The sequence below is a fragment of the Leuciscus leuciscus genome, assembly GCF_965113295.1.
Source record: "Leuciscus leuciscus genome assembly, chromosome: 15".
In the NCBI taxonomy this organism is placed as follows: Eukaryota; Metazoa; Chordata; class Actinopteri; order Cypriniformes; family Leuciscidae; genus Leuciscus; species Leuciscus leuciscus.
The window spans coordinates 12,460,641-12,485,509 of NC_138739.1; the positions used below are offsets into that span (position 1 = coordinate 12,460,641).

Sequence of the window (24,869 nt, forward strand, 5' to 3'; positions counted from 1 at the left end):
TCATTGACTTCCGGCCTAGGGTGTCCTGGTGCCATGTGCACTGATGGACACCCTTATGCTTGAACATGGTGTTTGTTATGGACAAGCTGTAACTAGCACAGAAGTCCAATAACAGACCACCACTCGGGTTCAGATCAGGGGGGCCGTTCCTCCCAATCACGCCCCTCCAGGTGTCACTGTCGCTGCCCACGTGGGCGTTGAAGTCCCCCAGTAGAACGACGGAGTCCCCAGTCGGAGCACTTTCCAGCACCCCTCCCAGAGACTCCAAGAAGGCCGGGTACTCTGCACTGCTGTTTGGCCCGTAGGCACAAACAACAGTGAGAGACCTATCCCCGACCCGAAGGCGCAGGGAAGCGACCCTCTCGTTCACCGGGGTGAACTCCAACACATGGCGGCTGAGCTGGGGGGCTATAAGCAAACCCACACCAGCCCGCCGCCTCTCACCATGGGCAACTCCAGAGTGGTGAAGAGTCCATCCTCTCTCGAGGAGTGTGGTTCCAGAACCCAAGCTGTGCGTAGAGGTGATCCCAACTATCTCTAGTCGGAATCTCTGAACCTCACGCACAATCTCAGGCTCCTTCCCCGCCAGAGAGGTGACGTTCCATGTCCCTAGAGCTAGATTCCACGTCCAGGGATCGGGTTGTCTAGGCCCCCGCCTTCGACTGCCGCCCGATCCACTTTGCACCGGCCCCTTACGGTCCCTCCTGCAGGTGGTGGGTCCACGGGAGGGTGGCCCCACGTCGCTCCTTCGGGCTGAGCCCGGCCGGACCCCATGGGGGGAGGCCCGACCACCAGGCGCTCGCATACGAGCCCCAACCCCGGGCCTGGCTCCAGGGTGGGGCCCCGGCTGCGCCATACCGGGCGACGTCACGGTCCTCAATTTTGTTGGCATCATAAGAGTTTTTGAACCGCTCTTAGTCTGACCCGTCACCTAGGACCTGTTTGCCTTGGGAGACCCTACCAGGGGCATATAGCCCCAGACAACATAGCTCCTAGGGTCGTTCGGGTACTCAAACCCCTCCACCACGTTTTCCATCCATCCTTTAATTTAGCATCTAGCTGGAAGGCGAACAGGTATTTTGTGGAGTTTGTGTTGTTTAATTTTCAGATAATTTGTAAATGTATTTCCTGAATGTTATCAAGTTTCAGAGTTAGCTAGCATGCTAGCGCTAGCGCGTGCTATGCTCATCCTATGTACCAGCAAGTTAAAAGTGAAACATGTTAATATTAAGTGAATGATTTTATGTTTTATGTCATGATTTCAGCTCTTACGGTGTGTCTATGGTTACACTGTGAATAAATGGGTTGGAATACCCCACCATAGCCCATCAGTTATGATCATTGAGTGCATCGACTGAATAAATTCCGGCTGGAATGCTACAACTACTATGTCCATTCTTAAATTCCACAACAGAACACCTAAGTTACACTTCTTATGAGACATTACACACCGGCTGTCGTTGAAACAATGGAGGATGCAGATCACCGAGGGCGGGGTCTATGCCAAAACCAGACTGTCAATCAAACCGCGTCGGTGGGGCTTAGCGCATTTCTACGTCACAGTGAGGGAAATCTAGAACAGGGCGTTCTGAGACAGTGCTTGTGATTTATTGAGATAGTAAAAAAACTACTGGGTGGATTTTTATCATTCTAGGGTGGTTTTGCTCACACACTGCCAACACACATTAATGTTCAAACACCATGTAAAAGTGAATTTTGCATAATAGGTGCCCTTTAAGTAGAAAAATATGTCTGTATTCATAATGTAACATATGCAAACAAACAGCAGAAGAATATCTTCTTGTACAGTCGTGCTCAAGAGTTTACACACTCTTTGCAGAATGTGCAAAATGTTAACTATTTAAAAAAAATAAGAGGGATCATACAAAATGCATTTTATTTTTTATTTAATACTGTCCTGAATAAGTTATTTTATATAAAAGATGTTCACAATTATAGTCCACAAGACAATTAAAACAAAAACAAACAAAAAACAGATGTAAACATGATGCATTAAGAGCTGGGGGTGTAAACATTTTAATGTGAAGAGGTATTTTCTACTTGATTTGTCTTCTGGGAGACATGTATCTATCTTCTGATGCTTCCGAAGGGCAGGACTAAATAAAATATAAAGATGTTTTACCAAAATAAGAAAAATGTGGACATCTTCATCCTGTTCAAAGGTTTACACCCCCTGGTTCTTAATTCATCATGTTTCCTTCTGGAGTATCAGTGAATGTTTGAAGCTTTTAATAGTTGTGTTTGAGTCCCTCAGTGTGAAAAGATGGATCTCATAATCATACAGTCTCTGCTGGAAAGGGTTCAAATATGCAAAAGATGCTTGAAAACATTTTCTGAAGAACAATGTTCAGTTTAACTGAAACAAGGGACTCAAGAACAACCATCACAAAACAAAAAAATAGTTGTGGATCATCCAGGTAACGACACACAGTATTAAAAATAAATAGGCTATGTAAACTTTTGAACAGGGTCATTTTAAATTCAGCTTCTTTTTTTCTAGTGGACTATATGTAGCTGCATTACGCAGACACCATTTATGTAAAATATCTTAATCAGGACAGTAGGCTATTAAAAAAATAATAACATGTATTTTTAATGATCCCATCTTAGTTTGTTAAAATAATTAACATGTTGCAGATTCTACAAGGGATAGTTTGCCCCCTTTCCCTATATTTGCGCATTTATATAATAAAAATGTTTATAGACTCAAAATAAATATTATTCCATTAAAATACTTCAGATCACCATATTACATTAAGATACGGATAATAAAGTGTCGTTATTATCTATTGTTTTCTTTTGTCTTATCGTTCGAATCACTCACGTAAATAACGTTTTGAGGCTACATTACATTTCATTAATTCGGCAGAAGCTTTTGTCCAAAGCGAATTAATCAGATTATGCACCGATGCAAAAAGAATACCAACATTTACTGACTGTATGATGGCATACGCCCATTGACGCCACTGAAACTGACATTGCTGATTTAATCAATCCTCCCATCACTTCAGCGCCTATGCAGAGAACCGATGCAACATCAGAAAATGGATTAAAACAAACCTTAATCTTACCGTGGTCGAGTAAAATCAAGATCACCCGTATCAAAGGAAAGAGAATCTTCATTGTCACCACTCTCCCCTTGAAACAATGCCGATTCTAATTCATAGCCTAGGGTGCGGATGCTGCGGCAGTTTTTAGGCTACTAAGTGAAACCTGATGCAAATGCAAAAAGGCTTTTCGCAGTCTTCCGTTTGTAACCTTTATATACTTTTGTGGCAGTATATTATTATTTTAAAGAATTTGCAGACCATGTTGAGTTTATTACTTTAGTTATTTTAAAAATTAAACAAGGTAAAGACAAATATCATGTAACATGAGTAGGCTAATATAAAGTACAATACATATCATGAGCCCAGATAAAAATAAAACTTTGTCCCACCTGCTGGTAGATGTTGTAACTAATAAGCATTATAACTGTCTGCAATAAGCTTCTGTCGGGTAGATGTGAGAGAGAGGACCCAAAAGCGATATGCAGCAATATACAGTCTTTAATGAAAACTGGAAGCTGTCCACATGCAGGTAAAACAGAAATCTTCAGATAAATAGAAATGTTGAACAGAAACTGCCAGCAGACTGGACTTGAAATAATGCAACGTAAATCTTCCTCTTGGACAGCTTAACGCAGGAAGCGGCCGGAGGTCCCGGGAAGAGAACTGCGGGCTTCGGTTCTCACGGGAGATCAGAGGATAGAGGAAGGCTGGATACTGGCGCTGGTCTGGATCTCTGTAACAGGTTCCCAGCAAACACAGAACGTTGGCGCAACGTAGCCTACCCAACCTTCCGTTCTAACAACATGGCCAAAAGGTTGCTATAACCAGGGCTGGACTGGTAATCTGGCATACCGGGCAAATGCCCGGTGGGCCGACGTGCTTTTTGGGCCGATACATCTCATACTTTTTTTAATTTTTTTTATGGCCCATAAAACTCGTACATCGGCGGCCCATTCGTTTTGTTTTGTTTAATTGACAGCGCTGGGTTAGTGGCAGTGCCGATGTAATGTATTGGTCAAAAAAAGTAAGCGTAAGCGGCCCATGAAACGCGTAGATCAGCGGCCCATTGGTTGTTTTCTTGATTGACACTGGGCTGGCCCAATCACATCTTTAAACGCCTCCCCCTTTGGGCTTTGAGTGAGCGTGTAGTGTCAAGTGTGTAATCTGTCAATAGTCTGAGAGATGGAGAAGAAACGCAAGGAATGTGCAGAGAAATAGCGTGAAAAATAGACACAGGCCCTTCAAGCAGACGCTGTAAAATGTGTCAAAATATATATGTTTTCTGCAGCAGCAGGACCTTCATCAGCTCCCGTGGCTGATGAGGAGGATAGTGAGGAGGATCAGGAGAGAGATGAGTAGGGTTGGGTATCGTTTCATTTTTAGCGATTCCGATTCCGATTCCGATTCTGCTTATCGAATCCGGTTCTTATCGATTCTTGTTTCCGATTCCAATATTTTTTGGAGGGAGAAAAAAGGGCGAATAATTGAAGAATAAATATTTCTACCTTTTATTCTTGCCAATTTTAAGTAATAACCAATAAAATGGCTAAAATGAAAGGAGTCTCTTCATATAAAGGTGTTGATTACATTATTACTCCAGCAGTAGGTGGCAAAAATCGACAGTTTTTTTTTTTTATTGAATTATTTATTGAAGAAGACTCGTGTTTGAATTAATAATTCAAACTAGTTTAAAAATAAATAAATAAACTATTATACTAAACATGTTATTCTGAGTAGTTGTCTGATGAATGTAATCGTGATCTCCATTTTAAACCAAACAAAAATGATTTTAAGCCACATAGATTCCTGAATTAGGGACCGTTCACATATCGCGTCTAATATGCATGGAAAAGCACGTCCGCGCCGTTTTCTCCTTCTTTCCACAAGCACTTGCGCTCCCGTGGCGTCTGTCGTTGCTATGCAACCAACCATTTACTAGGCTACTACCTATGGCTACTACTAGATATATTTATGGAGATGAGAAATAAAAACCCGCCCTATTCAGCTATGATCAGCTGTTCAGCCGAGCTTTTGATGTTACAAAAAGGTCGGTTGTTTTTTGTCACTTGATCTGCGCACCGCTTGCGCCATTCTGAAAAGTTGCTGTTTTCATCTCGCCGAAGCATAGGCGCGCCTGCAAAAACGAGCGCCACGCACCGTATGCTCGTCGCGCCCACGGCGCTTCTATTATGAACGTGCTTGCCGCGCGCCTACATTTGAAATAACGGATAGTCAGGAATCGATAAGAGGAATCGTAATGCGTGCTTCTTATCGAATACCCGGTTTTTGGAAATTTGTTACCGGTTCTAAAATGGAACCGGTTCTCGATACCCAACCCTAGAGATGAGAAAGTGTAGAGTCCGCAGTAAGGAGAACTACTTTCAAAACACTTTGGCTATGAGTGTAGGAACCCATTACCTAGTTACGCATTATTTCCACATCTGCATTGTTGACGATTACAGCAATTTACTAGAAGTTTAATGAGACGCTTTTGTATCCATGTTTTTCCGCCAAAATAAAAGCTTGATGCAGTTTCCGTCAAAATAAAAGATCATGTGCTTATCTCTTTCAAGTTTAGAAATTAGTACAAAACTAATTATTAAAGTTTTCTTTATTTTTCAGTGCATTTGTTTTACAATATATGGCTATTAGGCTACTGTCATGAGATTAATATTATAAATATTATTATGTAGTAGTGTAATATAGACAGACACTGTTACTAAAAGAGGTTTGGTTTTTTCTTTGTTTAGGCCTAATTTGCACACTGAAAATGGGTTGGAGCTTTTAATTTTGAACTCTCAAACTGCACCAGATTGATGAATTTAACATTAAAATGCACAAAAGTTAGAGGGACAGAGGTCCACCCACCGCAGTTTTACCAAAGATCCTGTGAGAAACACTGGTATTGCTATGCCAATGCAGCTTCAATTGTATTAATAAATGTTGTACTTATTTCATCTGTTAACTCTCACTTGTTCCTACTCACTCATTACATGGCATTAGTGGTTTTAATGAATAGGAGTTGAACATATTCAAGGGCGTGCAAAGATGGGTGGTGTTTATGATCATATGTAGTGGGCCAGTCTGGGCCAAAATGCCAGGGCCGATTTTCTGTCCCAGTCCAGCCCTGACGTTTTGTGGTGAAGGTTGTTACAGCGTTGTCACAATGTTGACATTGAACCACCGTTCAGGGCCATTGCTTAAGGTTGTGCTTAGGGTGTCTGGACAACCACTGGACTACATAATGTACTCGATTTTTCCTCCATTTAGTCTCATTCGTTTCTTTGCTCCTCTATCGTCCGGCTTTCGGCTACTGTCTGCCATACAGACCCGGTTTTGTTCATTAAATGTCTACCTTTGCTTTTTATGTTTTATTTATTATACTTAAAATAAATGTGTAAATTCGTTTTTTTTTTTTTTTTTTTTTACAAATGTATTACTTTTGAAAGTGCAATTTGATGCAGATTTAATAAAGTTGCAGGTGTTGATAGCCCCATTAAATAATATAGATAAACGATAAAAAGTCTATAATTATCTAACAAAATGCTAAATGGGGGATATAGCAGCATATAAAAATATTGTCAGAACGTCGTCTCTCAGTTGCTGAATGTCGCGCAACAACGTTGCTACAGCCCTGGCGCGTCTTACAATTCTACGTTGTTACAATGTTGCGAGCACGTAGACAGCGACGTTGCCATAGCAGAAATGCAACGTGCCAGAGACGTTGCCACAACGTAAATGTGTTTGCTGGGTTTAGCTTGATAGAGTTCAGAGTGCGAGCAGCATACACAGAGAAATACCTGCAGCTGATTAACATCCCATCCGAGAGGACAGGACAGGACAGGACAGGACAGGACAGGACAGGACAGGACAGGACAGGACAGGACAGGACAGGACAGGACCGAGAGGTAAGAGCGCTGAGATCTTTCATGTAGATAACATTGAATAATCTGGCGACAAGACAGGGGGAAAGGTAACTAGAAGAAGCAAACACAATTAGAAGGAAAGGGAGAACTGTGGGAAAAATTAGCGCGATTGCAGGGATAGAGTAGGAACAGCTGAGAGTGATGAATGAGCGCGTGGAATGAGTGTGTGCGTAAAGAGTGATGAGTGGGTGTGTGCGCGTGTGACCAAAAGGGGGAGACAGAGAAAAGAGGAAGATGCCAGGATCATGACCGCTTCTGTATTAATGGCTATAGAAAAGTCCATGGAAGCTTGTTACCGCAGCAGAATACTTTTTTTTTTTTTTTTTAAGGTAATTGTGACTATTTATCTCACAATTCTGACTTTTGTTCTTGCAATTGCGAGTTAAATAAGTGCAGTTGCGAGTTATAAAGTCAGAATTGCATGAAATAAACTCGCAATTGCAAGAAAATATCAGACTTGTGAGCTGACCCCCCACCCCCCAGAATTGGACTTGATAACTAGCTTCCATAAATATCACTACGAGTCCACACACTAACTACATAAAATTAAAGGACAAGTTCGGTATTTTACACTTAAAGCCCTGTTTACAGATCGTATCTGATGAAATAGAACGGTTAAGATTAAAATTTGGACACATGCTCCTGTCCCGAGAATTTTAGGTTTATTTCGCTTTTGTGGACCTATTTTGCCAAACGCGTCACACCCGTGATTCTTCCGTTGAGAGCTTGAATAATAGACACTCCAGCCCAGTTGGTGGCGATAATGCACCTTTGCCAATTGCAAGCAAACCACGGGCATTTCATTGAATACACAGAAGAAGCAGAAGAAGAAGCGGCGGAGTAATACCGTAAAGGTGCTGCGGTCTCACAGCAAGTCAATGGAGTTGGACAAAAACTACGATAAAACCTGTTGGAATGCATCTTTTTCAGCGATTTTTGATGGAACATATCAGTGAACACCCCCTGACCACTCGGTGAGTTTCACGTCTTTGTAAACGAAAGTTTAATGTGTTTTTAGGACGGAATCTTCCAGTGCATGCATATAGACAACCATTGTGGGGGTGGGGGGCGGGAAGCGAAAACAACCTAAAATTCTCGGAACAGCAGCATGTGTCCAAATTTTTATCTTAACCGTTCTATTTCATCAGATACGATCTGTAAACAGGGCTTTAAGTGTAAAATACCGAACTTGTCCTTTAAGAATTCATACAAATAAAAAATGTTGCAGGGCCCTGTAAGTGAGAGAGAGGTTGTCGATGGTCAGATGGTCCTATCACCCATAAAGTGCTCAAATGAGAAGCATTACAACTACTTCACCCCTTGAACTCGTTTCTATCTTCACTTGGAGAGGAATAAAGATGACTTTGAGTACCTTTACAAACCACCTGACTCAGGGTAACAAATGGGGAGGCCACACGTAAATTAAATTAACCAAAAAGTGTATTATTAAGGTAATGCATAAATTAAGCAAGCAACATGGAAACAGTGTGGTGGATTTGGTTTGACACACTCTGTGTTTGATTAAGTTGACTTATGTGTTGGACTGATCATATTTTGATATCTCATGCCTGTGTCTGGACTAATCATCTGTTGATTGCTCATGCCTGTGTCTTATGAGAGTTCAGTAAAAAAAAAAAAAAAAGGATGCACAGCACTCAGAGTCATATAGTCTCATGGTGTGTAATTAAATATAGTGATAAGTAGTGATGGCAAAATGAGGCTTCCTGAACCCCTGAGACCTCGCAGCCCATTGCTTCAGCCGAAGGTTCATTACTCGAAGCTTCATTCAGCATTGCTCACTAGTGACACCTATTTTTATTGAGAAATATAATTATTTCAAGTGTGTTGGGGTTTAGACGATTCCTCTTCTCTGACAAAATCTCTCCAGCCTTGGAAAAGAAGGAACAGAGGATGCAGGGGAACATAAAAATGGCAGTGCCAGCTGGTATAAATGAGGACACTGATGCTTGTGTTGAGCCCAGACAGGGGAGGATTTCCTCTTTCTTGCTGGCTCCATTACCAGGAAATAGGAAGAGGTCACAAAAAGCAAACAAATCCAAAAGGGCAATCCAAATCAAAAAGCAGTCCAGTCCAGGTCTAGCCTGGTAAAAACCCAGACAACTTCCGGCAAATTTAGATTTGCTCTGCAAGTAGTCTGGCAAAGAGCCCATTCAAGCCCATTTCTAATCCGTCGAAATCGCGGCACCAATCAGAAACGTTGAGGCGGGCTTTACACGATGACGATCGCTCTGATTGGTTTTAGGTCTATCCAATTGTGCCCAGAGGCATTTGAGCGACGTCCGTTGGTGACGCCCCTTTGGAAATGAGTTATTAATGGAGCTTTGCCAGACCAGCAACTTTTAAATGCATTATTATATTCAAATTGCAAACACATGAGGACAGTCTCCATGAAAGACCCACTGGCAGATGAACGTGCTACTACATTTCTCTCCGAAATGGTAGGAAATGAATTTAGATTTAATAGAGGATTTTAACTGTGACAAGATGATTGACAGGGCAGTTTACGTGACAGGACGCACGAGACCGATAAAGATGACGAAGTAGTATGTCCTAAAGCTTGCCTACTTTTTTGCTACACATTCAAAAGTAAATACCTTTTCTTCACAAAAAGAGTACATACTTTTGTGGCGTAGTGTAACTTAGGCGAATTGGGACGCAGCATTATGGCTTTACACGATGACGATCGCGATCGCTCTGATTGGTTTTAGGTCTATCCAATTGTGCCCAGAGGCATTTGAGCGACGTCTGTTGGTGACGCCCCTTTGGAAATGAGTTATTAATGGAGCTTTGCCAGACCATAACTCAGTTACTACTGAGAATGGTCTGGTTTTAACCAGGCTAGTCCAGGTCAAAAAATCCAAATCAATCCAAATAATCTTATCTAATTAATATAACAAGACTATAATATAGCTACTATAATTAATAATTACATACTATATATATTCTAACCTGATAATGTAATAATATACAGCCCTAACACATATATGACACAATAACGACAATGACAACGATAGTTATCTAACTCTCTGACTCTCTGACACTACTACAACTGCTTCTACTACTGCTGACAACACCCACAAGGTGGCGCGAGTTTCGAACCCCCTTTTTCCGGAAGCGACACTCAGACCGAACCGATGACGTATCCACACAAACCGAGGCCTCGTTTGTCATTAGTCACTTGATTTTCACGTTAACAACACAAGCCTCAAATCGCGGACAAGCACCATCAATTGGATTTGTTAAATCGAGGTCCTGACTCTCTGTGGTCATTAAAAATCCCAGCAAGTCCTTTGAAAAAAAGAGTAGGGGTGTGTGGTAGATTTTTCCCCTACGCACCTGATTTAGGTTGCACCTGGTGTCACCTTGACACCTGAAAATATTATACTCAGTTGAGTTACCTCTCCCTTGAGTTACCTCTGACGCCTAAGCTGCAATCTAACCGTACAAGAAATACAAGAAAACCGCACTAAGAGTCTCACAAAGAGTTGAACGACGTCTCGCCCCCTATCGAACACTATCACTTGGGAATAAGGTCTCCAGTATTCTTAACGCGATCCACACTATCACTTGATAGTAAGGGTCTAGTGTTTCGCTAAATAACTTGTTTCCCTAACTCACTTTCTTGCTGCGCAGCAATACAGACTTCCAAACAGTCTAAATGCTTTAATCACGGCCGGAGGATCTCTTGAGCAGTTCTCAGAGAATTCCCCTGAAGAAGAAGCAAGGCCGGAGGATCTCAGACAAATTCCATTGAGAATCCCACCGGAAAACACAAATACAACAGTTTTTATAAAATAAGGAGGTATGGCAAAAATGATATGAAACATTACATAATTTCCCCACAATTTGACTGGTCCTTCATATGCAAACCCTTCTGTTACCAGGTAGAAGCAAACTCTGTTTTTGGTTTCAAGTTTAGACATCTGTCTAGTTTCATTTCCCATATTTGTTATTTATACACTCACACAACCGAAGTCAAAGGGGTATGGCAACACAACATACAACATTCAAAAACACAGGACAGTACATTGTGTTCAAAGTGTTAGCATGTTAGGCCTAAAAAGAGAAATACGGTTAGATGTTAGAAACATGGTTAGTTTAATATACAGTTTACTATTTTATCTATTAAAAATCCACCACAGGTGTAACCCCGGGATCCTGGCCAAATTTGCCCATTGGCCTCTATCCATCATAATGTCTCCTCCTAATCATGGCTATATATACATACATACATACACACACACACACACACAGATTACACCTATTGCTTGGCTGTCAATGTTGTGTATGTTATCATGTTTGACCTGTGAATCAGATTTGACCGTTTTTTATGCATTCAGTATTTTTATTTTATTTTACTTTAAAGCTGTTTTATGAGGGAATCAACATCTAGGTTCATTAAAAGCAGCACAGGAAGAAACACTTCACCTACAAACTAAACACAAATACACTGAATGCCCCCTCTCACCTAAAAGATCTTTGCGCAGATCAAACCGTATCTCTGAAGAAAACCGACCACAGCAGTTTCAGTTTGATTAAGATGAGCAGCTAGTACCACAACATGAGTTTGCAGATGGTTTTAATTGTTAAAACCAATCATTTATAATTGATTTAATTTTGATTGATTTGAATGAAAGTGAATTATAAAACCATTTAAATCTCTAATCAAAAAGTTCTAATTCAGCATGAAATTTAGGAAGATGTACACAATATTCCAATTTTCTTCTCATTTTACCTAATGAGCTTGGAGGTTTGCCCACCTACAAGCAGATCCACAACCACAACCACATCTCTGCAGGTTTCAGTTTGACTAAGATGAGCTGCTGGTGTCACAATGTAAGAATGTTTCACGTGTTTGTTTTGTTCTGTTTGTGCTGGTGCCGTCTGACTGGTAAGTTATAAATTGAAATTTTTTGCTAAATATCAGTAACATTCTTCACAGATGATAAAAGTCATGGAAGTCAAGTTGCTACATTGAATGTAACTTCAACCAATGGAGACTCAAATCAAATCCTCCATTAAGCCACATTTTTGTGGGTTTTAAATTATGTTAAATTCATTAGATAAAAAGTGTAGGAATCCTGTTTTATCTATAAATGTCCCTTATACCAAAATGTGGTAGGTATTGACATTTTCCAGAAAAACCCAACTTTCCATGTTGTAATTACACCATTAAATTTATGTTCATATATCTCACCTTTCATTAGTAAGTTATTTACAAACTACAGCTGATTTCTGACTTTGTAAACCATCAGGAGCCTTAATCTGTGTAAATCTGTTTGTGCATCAGGTGTGTTTGGTGATTCAGTGTCAGTGATGGAGGGAGATTCTGTCACTCTAAACTCTGATACTCAAATACGTGAAGATGACTACATAATGTGGAAATTTGGAGCTGAAAAGGCTCTCATAGCTAAAATGAAGAAAAAAAAGCAAATCTTCGCTATATACGATGACGCTCCTGATGGGAGATTCAGAGACAGACTGAAGCTGGACGATCAAACTGGATCTCTGACCATCACAAACACCAGAACTGAACATACTGGGGTTTATAAACTAGAGATAAGTGGACTGAAACTGACATCAGAAATATTCAATGTTTCTGTCTATGGTGAGTAGAGATCATTTATCATACCCTATGCAATGGGGGACTATTTGTGGGTCCTCATAATGCCAAATGTCTTATGTTACCTGTAAAAAGTGGCCTACATTATTCTAAATATATCTAATCAGTGACAGAGTGAAAGCATGTTCGTCTAAAAATAATTCTGTATTTTCAGCTTGAGAATCATGAATATTTGTATTCTGGTGTCACCATTATCCCGTGCAAGTCCAAGCCTATTCATCAAATTTAGCATTTTATTCAACAGTAAATTTTTTGTTAACCTTTTATCATATGTCTTGGAGTATCACAATAATATTGTATTGTGAGTCCAGTATCGTGATATGTATCGAATCGGGAGAATGAATCGGGACATACAAATGTATTTTTTTAAAGTCAGGGCGATCATCGTTTTCATGATCGATAATCGCTGTCACGTTTGACTACTCGAGTACTCATGCCCAGATTAATTCATATTTCTGTTTATTCTTTGATGTTTTCCAGCTCGTCTGCCTGTTCCTGTCATCATCAGTAACTCTTCACAGTGTTCTTCATCATCATCATCAAATTGTTCATTGGTGTGTTCATCAGTGTTGAATGTGTGTGATGCGACTCTCTCCTGGTACAAAGGAATCAGTGTATTGTCCAGCATCAGTGTGTGTGATCTCAGCATCAGTCTCTCTCTACCTCTGGAGGTGGAATATCAGGATAAAAACACCTACAGCTGTGTGCTGAACAATCCCATCAGCAACCAGACCACACATCTGGACATCAACACACTCTGTCACACATGTGCAGGTACCACAGCACTGATGATATATGTGTGTGTTTACTGACCTGATCTCTGTCTTCTGTTGAAGATCAGACTGATGCATTCACTTCTTTCTTTATCAATTACAGCACCAGACAGACAGTCTCCTTCAGTTCCTCCAGTCTCAGTGTTTCTGATAGTGTTGACCTTTGCTGCTGCTGGATCTCTGATGATTGTGGTTGCAGTCGTTGTGATCTTCTGCATCTGCAGGAAATGCAGAAAAACAGGTCAGGAGAGCAAGCAATTAATCCAGAAGTCGAAATATTTATCTTTTTTTAAAGTACAAATTTCAATATAGGATTAAAAAACGTGGTTTTAACATGTCTGTGATTATTATTAATGCAGTTCAGACCTGTGAGGAAGACAGAAATAATGCAGCATCCTGTCAACAAAAAACACGAAAAATGGTAAGATCATTTATGACAGTGTTGCAAGAAGTTTGTGCAGTCAGTCAGTATGATTTAAGCTTTTGTGAGTAATATTAATCAAATAGCTAAGATAAAAAAAAAAAAAAAAACACCTCAGTGTAAAAAACTAACATACAGTATTTCCATTTTGCAGTCCTACAAATTAATTAGCACAAATCAAAATCTATTTGCACGCAGTTAGCAATAGGATGTTATTGATAAATTATCAGTGATTAGTTCATCCAAACATAATTATACTATTTACTCACCATACTGTTACAAACCCACATGTCACTGTCAGTCTCTAACTTTCTGCTTATGTAAGTTTATCTCCTGTTGTGTTTCTCCGAAGAAAGTAAGTTTATCTTCACCGCGAGTTAGGCTATAACAGTAGACTTCTGTGTTCAGGGAGAAAGTGATGCCTCGTCCTTCTTTAATCACAATCTTTTATTTATTACTAACAGTTTTCTAACCCCTGACATATGCTTTAAAAGTGCACAAGAACAACATGGGTTAGTTGACATTTGACCCGGTCTATGGTTTAACGCATAGGTTTAACTGATGTATGTGTTAAGTTGTGACTCCAGAAGTGAACGGTCGGCCGCAGATTCGTCAATTATGAAAAATGTAAAAATGAAAATGAAAAACGACTGTAACCCTTGTTTCCTGAGAAGGGAATGAGACACTGTGTTGACTATGACACTTTGGGGAACGCCCTTAGCGTAACGCATCTGAAATATGAATGAAACTAATCCAATCCTGATTGGTGCTGCGTTATGACGTAACGTGACGGCATACATGGAAGCTACAAAGGGACGCCGGCACACAACAGAGTTAGCTTCTGCGATGAAGCAAGTCGCTCCCAGGCAGAGGAAGTCGTTCCCTTCTCAGGGAACAAGGGGTTACAGTCGTAACCCGAGACGTTCCCTTTCAAGGGAACTCAAACTGCGTTGACTATGACACTTTGGGGAATGAGTACCCACTATGCCACAACGAGCCCTGCCTGTCCCAGTGTGAAGCTGCGCACAGGCACACTTAGGACAAGAGCACTAGAGTGTCTTGCGTAGAAGGAATATCTAGGCTATAAAATCTGATAAAAGTATGAGGGGTGGCCCATCCTGCTGCATCGCACACTACTTGGATCGGGCCCCCTGAAGGAGGCCTCTAGAGGACGCCATGCCTCTGGTTGAATGAGCCCTCGCGGCCAAAGGTGAAGGCAAGCTGCGCACCTGATAGGCCATAGAGGTAGCCTGAATGATCCAGTTACTGATGGTCTGCTTGGATGCGGGAAGCACCTTCTTGGGTGACCCGAAGCACACAAGCAACTGGTATGACTTCCACCATGAAAAAGACCTCTGGACATAAATCTTGAGAGCTCTGAGAGGAAAGAGCAAATTAAGTCTGACACACAGCTGATGTCTCCCCATGGGCCAATCACCCAGAGGAGCGTGGAAAGCCACAATGGCAGCCACGTACTCCTTGAGTGTGGATTCTCGCTTGGATAAAGATAGCATAGTCTTACAATGTTTCTGAGGTGAACATTTTTTACATTAACCATGTTCTGGACATGTGGATCAAATGTTAAGTTTGAATCAAATATCATCCCCAGATTTTGTAAATTAGTTTGAAACTCCATAGCAGAGCCATCAACCTTTAGGGTTAAAGGGCCAGCTTTACGTATTTGGTGGGGTGAACCAATGAGCATAACCTCAGTCTTGTCACTGTTGAGACAAAGAACATTTTGTGACATCCATATTTTTACCTCTGATATGCAGTGTTCTAGAAAGCCGAGTTATCACCAGGTTTTGAGTGAATGTAAATCAGAGCATAAAAATGAAACTTAAGACCAAAGGATCTTAGAAGTTGCCCAAGGGGAAAGATTTAAAGGTGAACTAAGTAACTTTTTTTACCTTAACTGAACAGCTTCGGAGTCATTGGAATGGTTATATTACTTATTTCGGGTTGAATGGTGGTCGTTTCGCACCCCCCTGGTGCCCGTGAGCGGAAAATACGCACTTGCAACTTTGAGCCGGCGGGTCGCCGGCCGCTGCGTCAGGAAGTATCGCGTGATATCAGGTCTCGCGATGTAATCAATTGCTTTACGGCCAAAAGAAATCTGCTAAAATGCTGTCATTATTGCGCTCCCTCACGCTGTCCGAACCCGAATGAAGAAGACGTTTTAAAGAATGTCCCATCTGCTTTGATGTCGTTGATCTATAGCCTCTGGTGTCTGAGAATCAACAACGAGTTTTTACAACAGTGTTGTCAAATATCTATTCCGAAGCTGTGGGGGGAGCTCTAGAGAGAAACCTGCGAGCAAAAAGCGAGAATACAGCGAAGAAGTCCCGAAGCTACTGAGTGCTGCTTTAACGCGAAAAAAGTAGGGGACTCAAAACTGAACCCTGGGGAACACCAAATTGCACTGAACCAATATTGGACCTAAATTCCCCCAGGGACACAAACTGCCCACGGTCTGAGAGATAAGACTTGAACCAGTTAAATACAGTGTCAGTAACAACAGAAACAGTTTCCAAACGAGTGAGTAAAAGAGAATGATCTACAGTGTCAAAAGCTACACTGAGATCGAGAAGAATCAGGATTGAATGACAGATTGAGTCAGCAGCAAGTAACAGGTCATTGGTGACTTTAACTAATGCTGTTTCAATGCAGTTTGCGGAAACCAGATTGGAGGTGCTCAAAAAGAAATGTAAAATGAAGTGAGTGTTTAACTGCAAAGCCACAATTTGCTCAAGCAATTTAGCCAGAAAGGGCGGATTGGAAATGGGACGAAAATGCTTGAGGTTTACCCAGTGTCTGTTGGTCTTTTTTTTGGTACCAGTGTTATAGCAGCGATTTTGAGTGCAGCAGACACAACACCCGTGCTCAGGGAGTTGTTTATTATACTCAAGACGACAAGGCATAAGCAGGCAAAACATGATTTAAATGTTGGTATCGTTGTGATTTCATTACCTGAAAGTACTATAGGTTGCTGATTACATGGGCCTCAGAACCATTGTATATGGGTGGTACAAGACCAATGGTTATGGATGGATGAGCGACAAGAATACTTTTTGTGCACAGAAAAAAACAAACAAAATTAACGACTTTATTCAACTATTCATTTTCTTTCCGTGTGGGCCTCTGACGTGAGTTCACGAGAGCTCCACGATGCATGTGCGAGAACTGAGAAGATGACGTCCTGACATAGCCGGAATAAGGTAAGCTAAGATAAGCACTTTATTGTCTCCAGTTGGAGAAATTCGTCTTGGGCATTCGAGAGAACAATGGCGACACATTGTATATACACACCCAACACACAGTTAACCTACACAAACACGGAAGCCCTACACTGTCTGTTTACAAGCAGAGGAAGACACGTGGTGTATGTAAGCTATTGAATTCGGACATCCAGGAAATGCACACTTTAGAACCATTGTAAACACTTCATTGAGACCTAAAGCACAATCAATGTCGAATTGGAATTGGAATGGATCTCTCGTGGACTCACGTTAGAGGCCCACACGGAAAATGAATAGTTGAATAAAGTCGTTTTTTTTTTTTTTTTTTTTTTTGGAAGTTCTTCATAAACTTAAGGTTGACTCACTGTAGTCACTTTGACTATTTTAAACATTGTCTTTACTAAATTTCTGGGCCGGCAAGATGCAACTACCTAGAAGCCTATGGAGGAGTGAGACAGCTCTCAGATTTAATAAAAAAATAACCTAATTTGTGTTTCCATGGAAGGAACGCCAACTAGAAAATATAAACTATCATCCAGATAGAAATGTAGCCTACTATACATTACATAGACGACAGCAATCATTGAACAATACAATCAACAACACTTTTCAAATCTTGAAACTATGACCAGTCAAATAAGTTATTTTACAGAAACAGGGCCTTTTAAGGTATTTAAATCTGATGCCAAATTTAGTTAATTTTGTTTGTTTGTTTTTAAATATGACTGCATTTTTCCTTGCAGAAATCAAAGAAGGAGGCTGTGTATGCAAATCTCCCCAAAAAACGATGATCAATAACAGTATCTACTGCAATAAATGTTAGAGCTCATACGACCTTGACTCACATCTCTTAGTTCACATCATTCTCTGATAATATGTTTTAACTTCATGGTTTCATGCTTTTTTTCACTCTCATGTGTTGTTATTGTTATGTCTGAAATTGTGTTGTTCTGAATTAGTATAATGGTTCAAAAATAGCATTGCATTCAGAAACTCAACTAAAAGTCTGAAGTGAATTTCCAAGCTTCGAAACCTTTGCCATTGATTTGTTTCGAACCAGTGATTCGGGGCATGTTTGAAACTGCCACAGTCATGTGATTTTAGAAGAGTTTTATGCACATCATAACTGTTTCGAAATGTCAATGGTTCGCCGCTAAGGGGCGATGATCTCTGGGAAACATGAACCTGACCTCGGATAAATGTTTATACATTTGTAGGTATTTAATGATGCATTTGTATAATAAAAAAGTAAGAATTATAGTTAATAGTCTCTTATTGGTCTGACTGCAAAACAAACAAAACTTGTTTACTATTTACTTGTTTACTAACTTAAATAATATTTAATGTTATTAGATGATTTGTTAATTGTATGTAATAAACTACACCTTCAATAAAACATTTGTAACTGGTTTGTAAAATCTGCTTTTATGCATGTTTGGCCTGAGTTTTTGTTGTATTTACACTGTTCTGACCAGCAGGGGTCACCAGGGTGTGACAATTTGAGTGCTTCGAAAGAGTGAATCATTTTTTCTAAGCAAATGGTTCAATTGATTCAGAGTTTCGAAAAGTTTTGTTTCTCCCAACACTATAATGAAGTAAACAAAGACACTTCGCTGATCACTGGGCTGCCTCCTGATGCCTGTTTATAACAAACTCAATTATTTGAATAAAAATAGCCTACAATATTTTTTTGGCACACAAAATTTTGAAATCAGTTTTGTCCTGATCATGTTACTTCAGTTATAGTAAATCACACCAGCATAATAACAACACACACATCACTGCTACATAACCTAAAGGCAGACTTGAATATGTATTATATTGATAAATGCATGGATGATTTAAACTTAACTTTGTCTCTTGCTTTCTGCTCTTTTTTGGATTCCTCAGTCACCCTCTCAGGTTGAGTTATATCTTTTTGTATGGGAGAATCCTGAAATCTCAAAAACTGCTTGGCGAACTCACAATGAAATAACATATTCTGAATCAGCAACAAAATCTGAAATGAACTGTCCCATAAATGTTGTTTCTTCTGCTCAAATAGCTTTAAAAAAAAAAAAAAAAGTATTTCAGGCTAGACCAGCCAATGTGCATGTATTTAATAATGAAAGAATTTTGTAAATTCACTTAACTAAGAAAATGATTCATAAAACAAATATAATTTGACCCTTATGTTTACACTCTTTACTGACACAGATGTAGCATCTGGACCAATCAGACACACACAAATTATTCATTATATTTAATGAACAATCCAGCAAACTCACTCTCCCAACAAAGGTCTATGAAACTGTAAGAATTGAGAAATTAGAAAATGCCGGACAGTCTGGTTGAAGACAGGACCTTGCTGGAAATTACAATTTGAACTCACCATTTGAGACGCAAAGTCTCACTTCAGAACACATCTTTCCCCCTATTCCCCACTCCCCCTCTCTCATGCTGAGACCACATGTAAATCACCCAAAAATCCATATGGTTTAATGTGAATAATTATCATACAGTATTACACATGTTTGGTATCATTTGAAATGTCTCAGTGCGACTGGTACAAATGTCTCATTTCCAAATAAGTAAAACAAAAAGTAATACGGTTTTAAGAGTTTAGAGATAACTGGCACACAAAGGAAGGTGGGCTCTAGACAAATGGTCTCCCACCCCCAAAAGGTGTAACCTCTGAATGTAAATTCCCATTGTTATCAGATGTTTCCATGTGAACGAAGTTTCTGACTATTTATTGAAATGCAACGAGAAGATCGAGGCCTTCTGTTACTCAGATGAGCCCATGATGTTGAAGGACCTCAAAGAATTCAGCATCATGTATTTTAATGTCGGGTTCGCTCTTCTCTTTATTCCAGAGCATTTGATGTTTTGTATCGATTATCTTTGAATTGATTATGACACTGGCATGATACATTTACCTGACATAATAAATTGTTACATTTGATTATTCTAACTGACTTTGACATTATTTTCATTAAAGAGTTAAAAAGAATAGTCAAACATTCGCTTTTTCATTTATGGAGTCAGATGAAATAACGAGAGAGTACATATTCAAATGCATTGTATTTAATCAAAAAATACTTTGCCACGAGAAAAGACGTAAAAAATCAACAGTCGGCAAACTGTCTGGGACAGGAGAGAATGAGTCTCTGCTTGCTGTGCTTTGGCTGCTTTTATTGCTGGGTGCAGAAAGGAAAAATGAACAGTAGAGAGGGAGAGAACTGACAGCGAAACAAACGCAGCCGCCCATCCATCATGACATTACAAGACCTAACAATCATAATAAAGTTGCTAGTGAAAGTAGTTCATCAGTGATGAAATTCCTGTAACTAGATGATTCAATATTAGCTTAGATATTTCTGATAACAAAAATATTTTAGAGATGCACAGATTCCAGATGTTATGAATGAATCATTATGTTTTTAATAATATTTATCACATAAAGATACAAAGATTTTTCACGTTAATTTCCTTGTTTCAGAAAAGAAAACTGTGTTTTTGTGGGTTTTACTTCAAGTCACTTTTTCCCTTGGCTGATGTAAAGATAAGGAAATATTCTGCCCAGAATGCAAGAAACACAATATTTGTCTCACTAAAACAGCTTATAAAAATAAAAATAAACCTTAGTGTTAGGAAAACTACAACATTCATGTCCAGTTCTTATTGATTTATGATTAGATCTGTGATAAAAAGCTTTTGAGAAAAGTTTAGCATATATTAGCTTTGACACTTAAAACTATTTACCTGACATAAATAAAAATCATGAAACACCTCTATTGATTAATATATTTACAATGAGCACCAGACAAAAAGAAAAATCCAAAAATAGGAACAAGGGATCAAGATTGCTGTCAAAGTAAAAAAGGATACTGCAAGTTTAAAGCTGAAGGCTAGACTGGAAAAACAGAGTATTAAAGTGAAGGCAATCGTCTCCATCAAACAGTCATAATATTCTAACAAACACATCAGCAAAATACAATAATTCCATGAGTTAAAAAAAAAAAAAAAAAAAAAAAAAAAATCACACTCGACAATCACAGCTCAATATTACTGAAAAAGACACGAGAAGGTCTTCATCTCCTCACATACCAACAAATAAAATGAAAGAATGAATCAGCACCTCATAAAATGTCACAGATGTTTGTTCTCAACTTCAGGTGAACTTGTGCGCCTTTCAGTTTTGCACATTTCAACGATGAAGATAAATATCTATATATACCTAATGTATGAAGATTTACAAGTGTACGTTTATTGTTTTATCAAGTATAAACACATTTGTGTGTTATTAAGGCTGTAACACTCCTCCATTGAGTATTTCTCAGGTTTAACGCAGCAACATTTAACACAGACTGTATCATATATGACTCCAGTTACTGGCATTGAACAGAATAAATACCTGAATGTTTCACCAACTTTAAAATAAATAAAAGATATTTCAAGCGTCTTAAAGCTGGTTTTGGTTTTAGTCTAGCTGCTGGAAAGTGTTTTCTGATGAAGGTCGATAAGTAAGGGTTAATGTAACTGTTTAAACCATAAACATTGGCAACATAAGAATACCAGACATTTCCAGTAACAGCAACAATACCAGTAAAATCACCTACAGTATCAGTAGCATAGGCTGTCTTTGTGTTGAAGAGGAAAATATTGGTCATAATGCCCGTCTTGTTGAGGTAATTGTAAAAAACAGTTCTATCAGTTATAAGAGGAAGTAAACAGACGGGACAAAATAACTGAGATGTCAAACCAGATCAGCATTATAGTGGAAATGTTAAGAAACAGAGATGATAACTCACTGTTTGTGTCTGGATCACTGTAACAGCTTTAATAATCCTCCCTGAGAAATATCAAGCACTCGCTGATCTACTGCTGGAAACTATTGATTAACTCTTATCGTTGATTAACTGAACACTCTTCACTTGTGTTAATTGTTAATTATCTGAACATGCTCCTCCCAAATATATACACATTAAACATATAGCAGACTTACCTCTGTTCATTGATAGTTTATCAGAATCCCTCCACCACCCCTTCTCCACACTTCTAGTTCTAACTACTACCACAGGTGGAGTACTCTGTGTACGGGCCAAATCCCGAGCTCGGAGCCTCTCCCCCGGACAGCACGCTAAATACTCATAAAACTTCACTGCATCTAATTATATATAAATGTGAACTCGTGAAATTGGTATGTAATAGGTGAATTTTTTACTGATTGAGTCTGATTTAATGATGTTCCATGTTCTCCAAACGAATGTCACTGGGATCACGTGGTGGGTTATCAGCATCACCCTCCTGTAAGAAAACACAGATTCATACTGTTACGTTTGGTTGAACCAGAGGAGGAAGCAGGATCCAAGTGCAGCAGTCTTTTGTTAAATAAACTCAAAACTTCACAAATACAAACTCAGACTCAGGACTCAGACTCAGGAACAGGAACAAGACTCGGGAACGGAACAACCACCATAGTGCAACGATAAGAACTGACCAAGACACATGGCAGGATCACATGACAAACAGGGAATCACATCAACAAGACACAGAAACATGACAATGACAAGAACAAGAAACGAAACCCAAAACGTGACAGTTTCAGTGATGAGAAGGATTGATGTTTCAGATACATAAACGCAAAATATACAAGATGTTTATATGGGAGTTATTGGTGTTTTTGAATGTTTTGACTGTTTCACCGGTGAATATCTGCTTCTGTACTGTTAAAAATAAAAAATAAAAGTAAAGAGCAAAAAAAGAAACCATTTCACATTTACATATTACATTTTATTTACATTTATGTTAAATCCAGAATTTTTGTTTTTTGTTTTTGCACAGTAAATCTGATCAATCTTGTTAAATCAGCTGTATGTTATACTTACACTGTGGTACTGGTGCATGGGTCCTGTGGTGACGACAGTAAATCACACCAGCAGCAGCAGCAAACACCAGCAGAACACCAACAACTATTCCTGCTACAGCTCCTGAAGACAGACCTGAACCTGGAACATCTACAGAGAAACAGTCATTATTGTGAATGATAATCCATCCAGTAGGCTACTTAATTTTTTTTAACTTTAGACCCTTCTATATTTATCATCAGCTGTATCAACATGAAACAGCAGTGTTCACTGGAAAACTAATATTTTCTCAAGTTATCAAGTTAACAACATTAGTCAAAATGTTATTGAGTCGAAGCTCAAAAAAAGTCAACTCAACATTTACTGAGTTGATTTAAAAAATATTGAACTGTTTGTTTCAATTCCTCAAAGGAAAATGCATTGAATGATTAAATTATATTATATTCTTACCAATGACAGTAAGACTGAATCTCTTCACTCTAGTGATGCTGAAGCTGCTGTTGTTGATGATCATCTGTAGTTTATATTCTCCAGAGTCTGTGTTTCTGTTGTTTGTGATGGTCAGAGATCCAGTCTGATGATCCAGCTTCAGTCTGTCTCTGAATCTCTCAGTATCATTATTACACTGAACATCTGTACAGATATCAATGAGATCTCCAGTGATTTCAGCGATGTGAATGTCATTAAAATACCACGTCATCACATCATTTGGTTTTCTTGCTACAGCAGGATCAAAAGTGACGGAATCTCCCTTGTTTCTCTTCACTTCATCTCGTTCAGCAGCAGAAACACCTGAAACACAAACCAACAGATGCTGGAGGATCTTTTGCTGAAAACAAACTAAAACTACACAACATGAGAGAATTGTGTTCATGACTTTGCATAAGCCCTTTCTTGACTTTTAATCTGAAAATAAACATTTTGGTCTGTGCATATAAACACACATTAACAATATGCTTTAAAAAAATATAAACTGCATTTAAATGTTATTAAATGACTCACCTTGAACAGTAATATTGAAGATCTTTTCACTGTCACTGCTGCCGAAGATCTGCAGTTTATAAACTCCAGAGTCTGTGTTTCTGGTGTTTGTGATGGTCAGAGATCCAGTCTGATGATCCAGCTTCAGTCTGTCTCTGAATCTCTCAGTATCTTTATTACACTGAACATCTGTACAGATCTCACTGAGATCTCCACTGATTTGAGCCACGAGAAGGCCATTAAAATACCATTTAATATCATCTTGTTGGTTTGTTTGAACACCAGTGTTTAGAGTGACTGAATCTCCCTCCATCACTGACACTTTATCTGTATTAACACCAGAGGCACCTGGAGAAGAAACAGTTAACATAAGAAAAACAAAACTATGCAACTATTTTTTCTAAAGGATAATACAGATTGTGAGCAGAGAAATATGTCTGGATTCGTAATGAAACACATAGAAACAAACAGCAGAAGAACATCATTGATTTAAACTTTCACTCATCAGTCTCATTGATAATATTATACTCACACCCAATACACATTTTCATATTCGTAATCAAACATTTAAATAATAATGTATATTACATAGATGAATAGTAGGCCTACCCATAAGAATATTTCAGAAAATTATGCCATTTTCCACAGCATCAAGACACATAGCCTAATACAGACCGTTTCTTCAAAATATGTTTAGTCCTCCCCGTAAATAACGTTTAGGCTACATTACCTTTTATTCATTAGACAGAAGCTCACATTACATTCAAGCTACATTTGATCAGTTTATGCACTGATGAAAAAGAATATTTACTAACAGTCTCATAACATGTTTGTCAGGGTTCTGTCACTTCGGTCTAGTTTGTTCCTGGTTTTGTGACAGAGCCCTGACACTCCTGTATTTTCTTATCTTATGTCTGTGTGCCTGGTTTTTATACGAAGTCATTAACAAAGTTCCCATTTTAATG

General features: G+C 39.1%; 2 protein-coding genes across 2 annotated transcripts in view; one reads left to right on the plus strand and one right to left on the minus strand.

The window, feature by feature from the left end:
- Window positions 1-24,869, minus strand: part of LOC309476128 (uncharacterized protein) — a 138,450-nt gene that overhangs the window by 110,856 nt on the left and 2,725 nt on the right. The window contains exon 2 of the mRNA XM_082139339.1: window positions 23,926-24,252. Coding sequence (XP_081995465.1) covers window positions 23,926-24,252 — 327 coding nt within the window. The remainder of the gene's footprint in view (window positions 1-23,925; window positions 24,253-24,869) is intronic.
- LOC309476136 (SLAM family member 9-like) overlaps window positions 8,200-24,869 on the plus strand; it is a 77,819-nt gene continuing 61,149 nt past the window's right edge. The window contains exons 1-7 of the mRNA XM_082139351.1: window positions 8,200-9,295; window positions 9,347-11,909; window positions 12,309-12,626; window positions 13,122-13,415; window positions 13,518-13,655; window positions 13,774-13,835; window positions 17,818-20,695. Coding sequence (XP_081995477.1) covers window positions 11,834-11,909; window positions 12,309-12,626; window positions 13,122-13,415; window positions 13,518-13,655; window positions 13,774-13,835; window positions 17,818-17,865 — 936 coding nt within the window. The 5' untranslated portion in view covers window positions 8,200-9,295; window positions 9,347-11,833 and the 3' untranslated portion in view covers window positions 17,866-20,695. Of the gene's footprint in view, window positions 9,296-9,346; window positions 11,910-12,308; window positions 12,627-13,121; window positions 13,416-13,517; window positions 13,656-13,773; window positions 13,836-17,817 lie in introns of the transcript that reaches the window.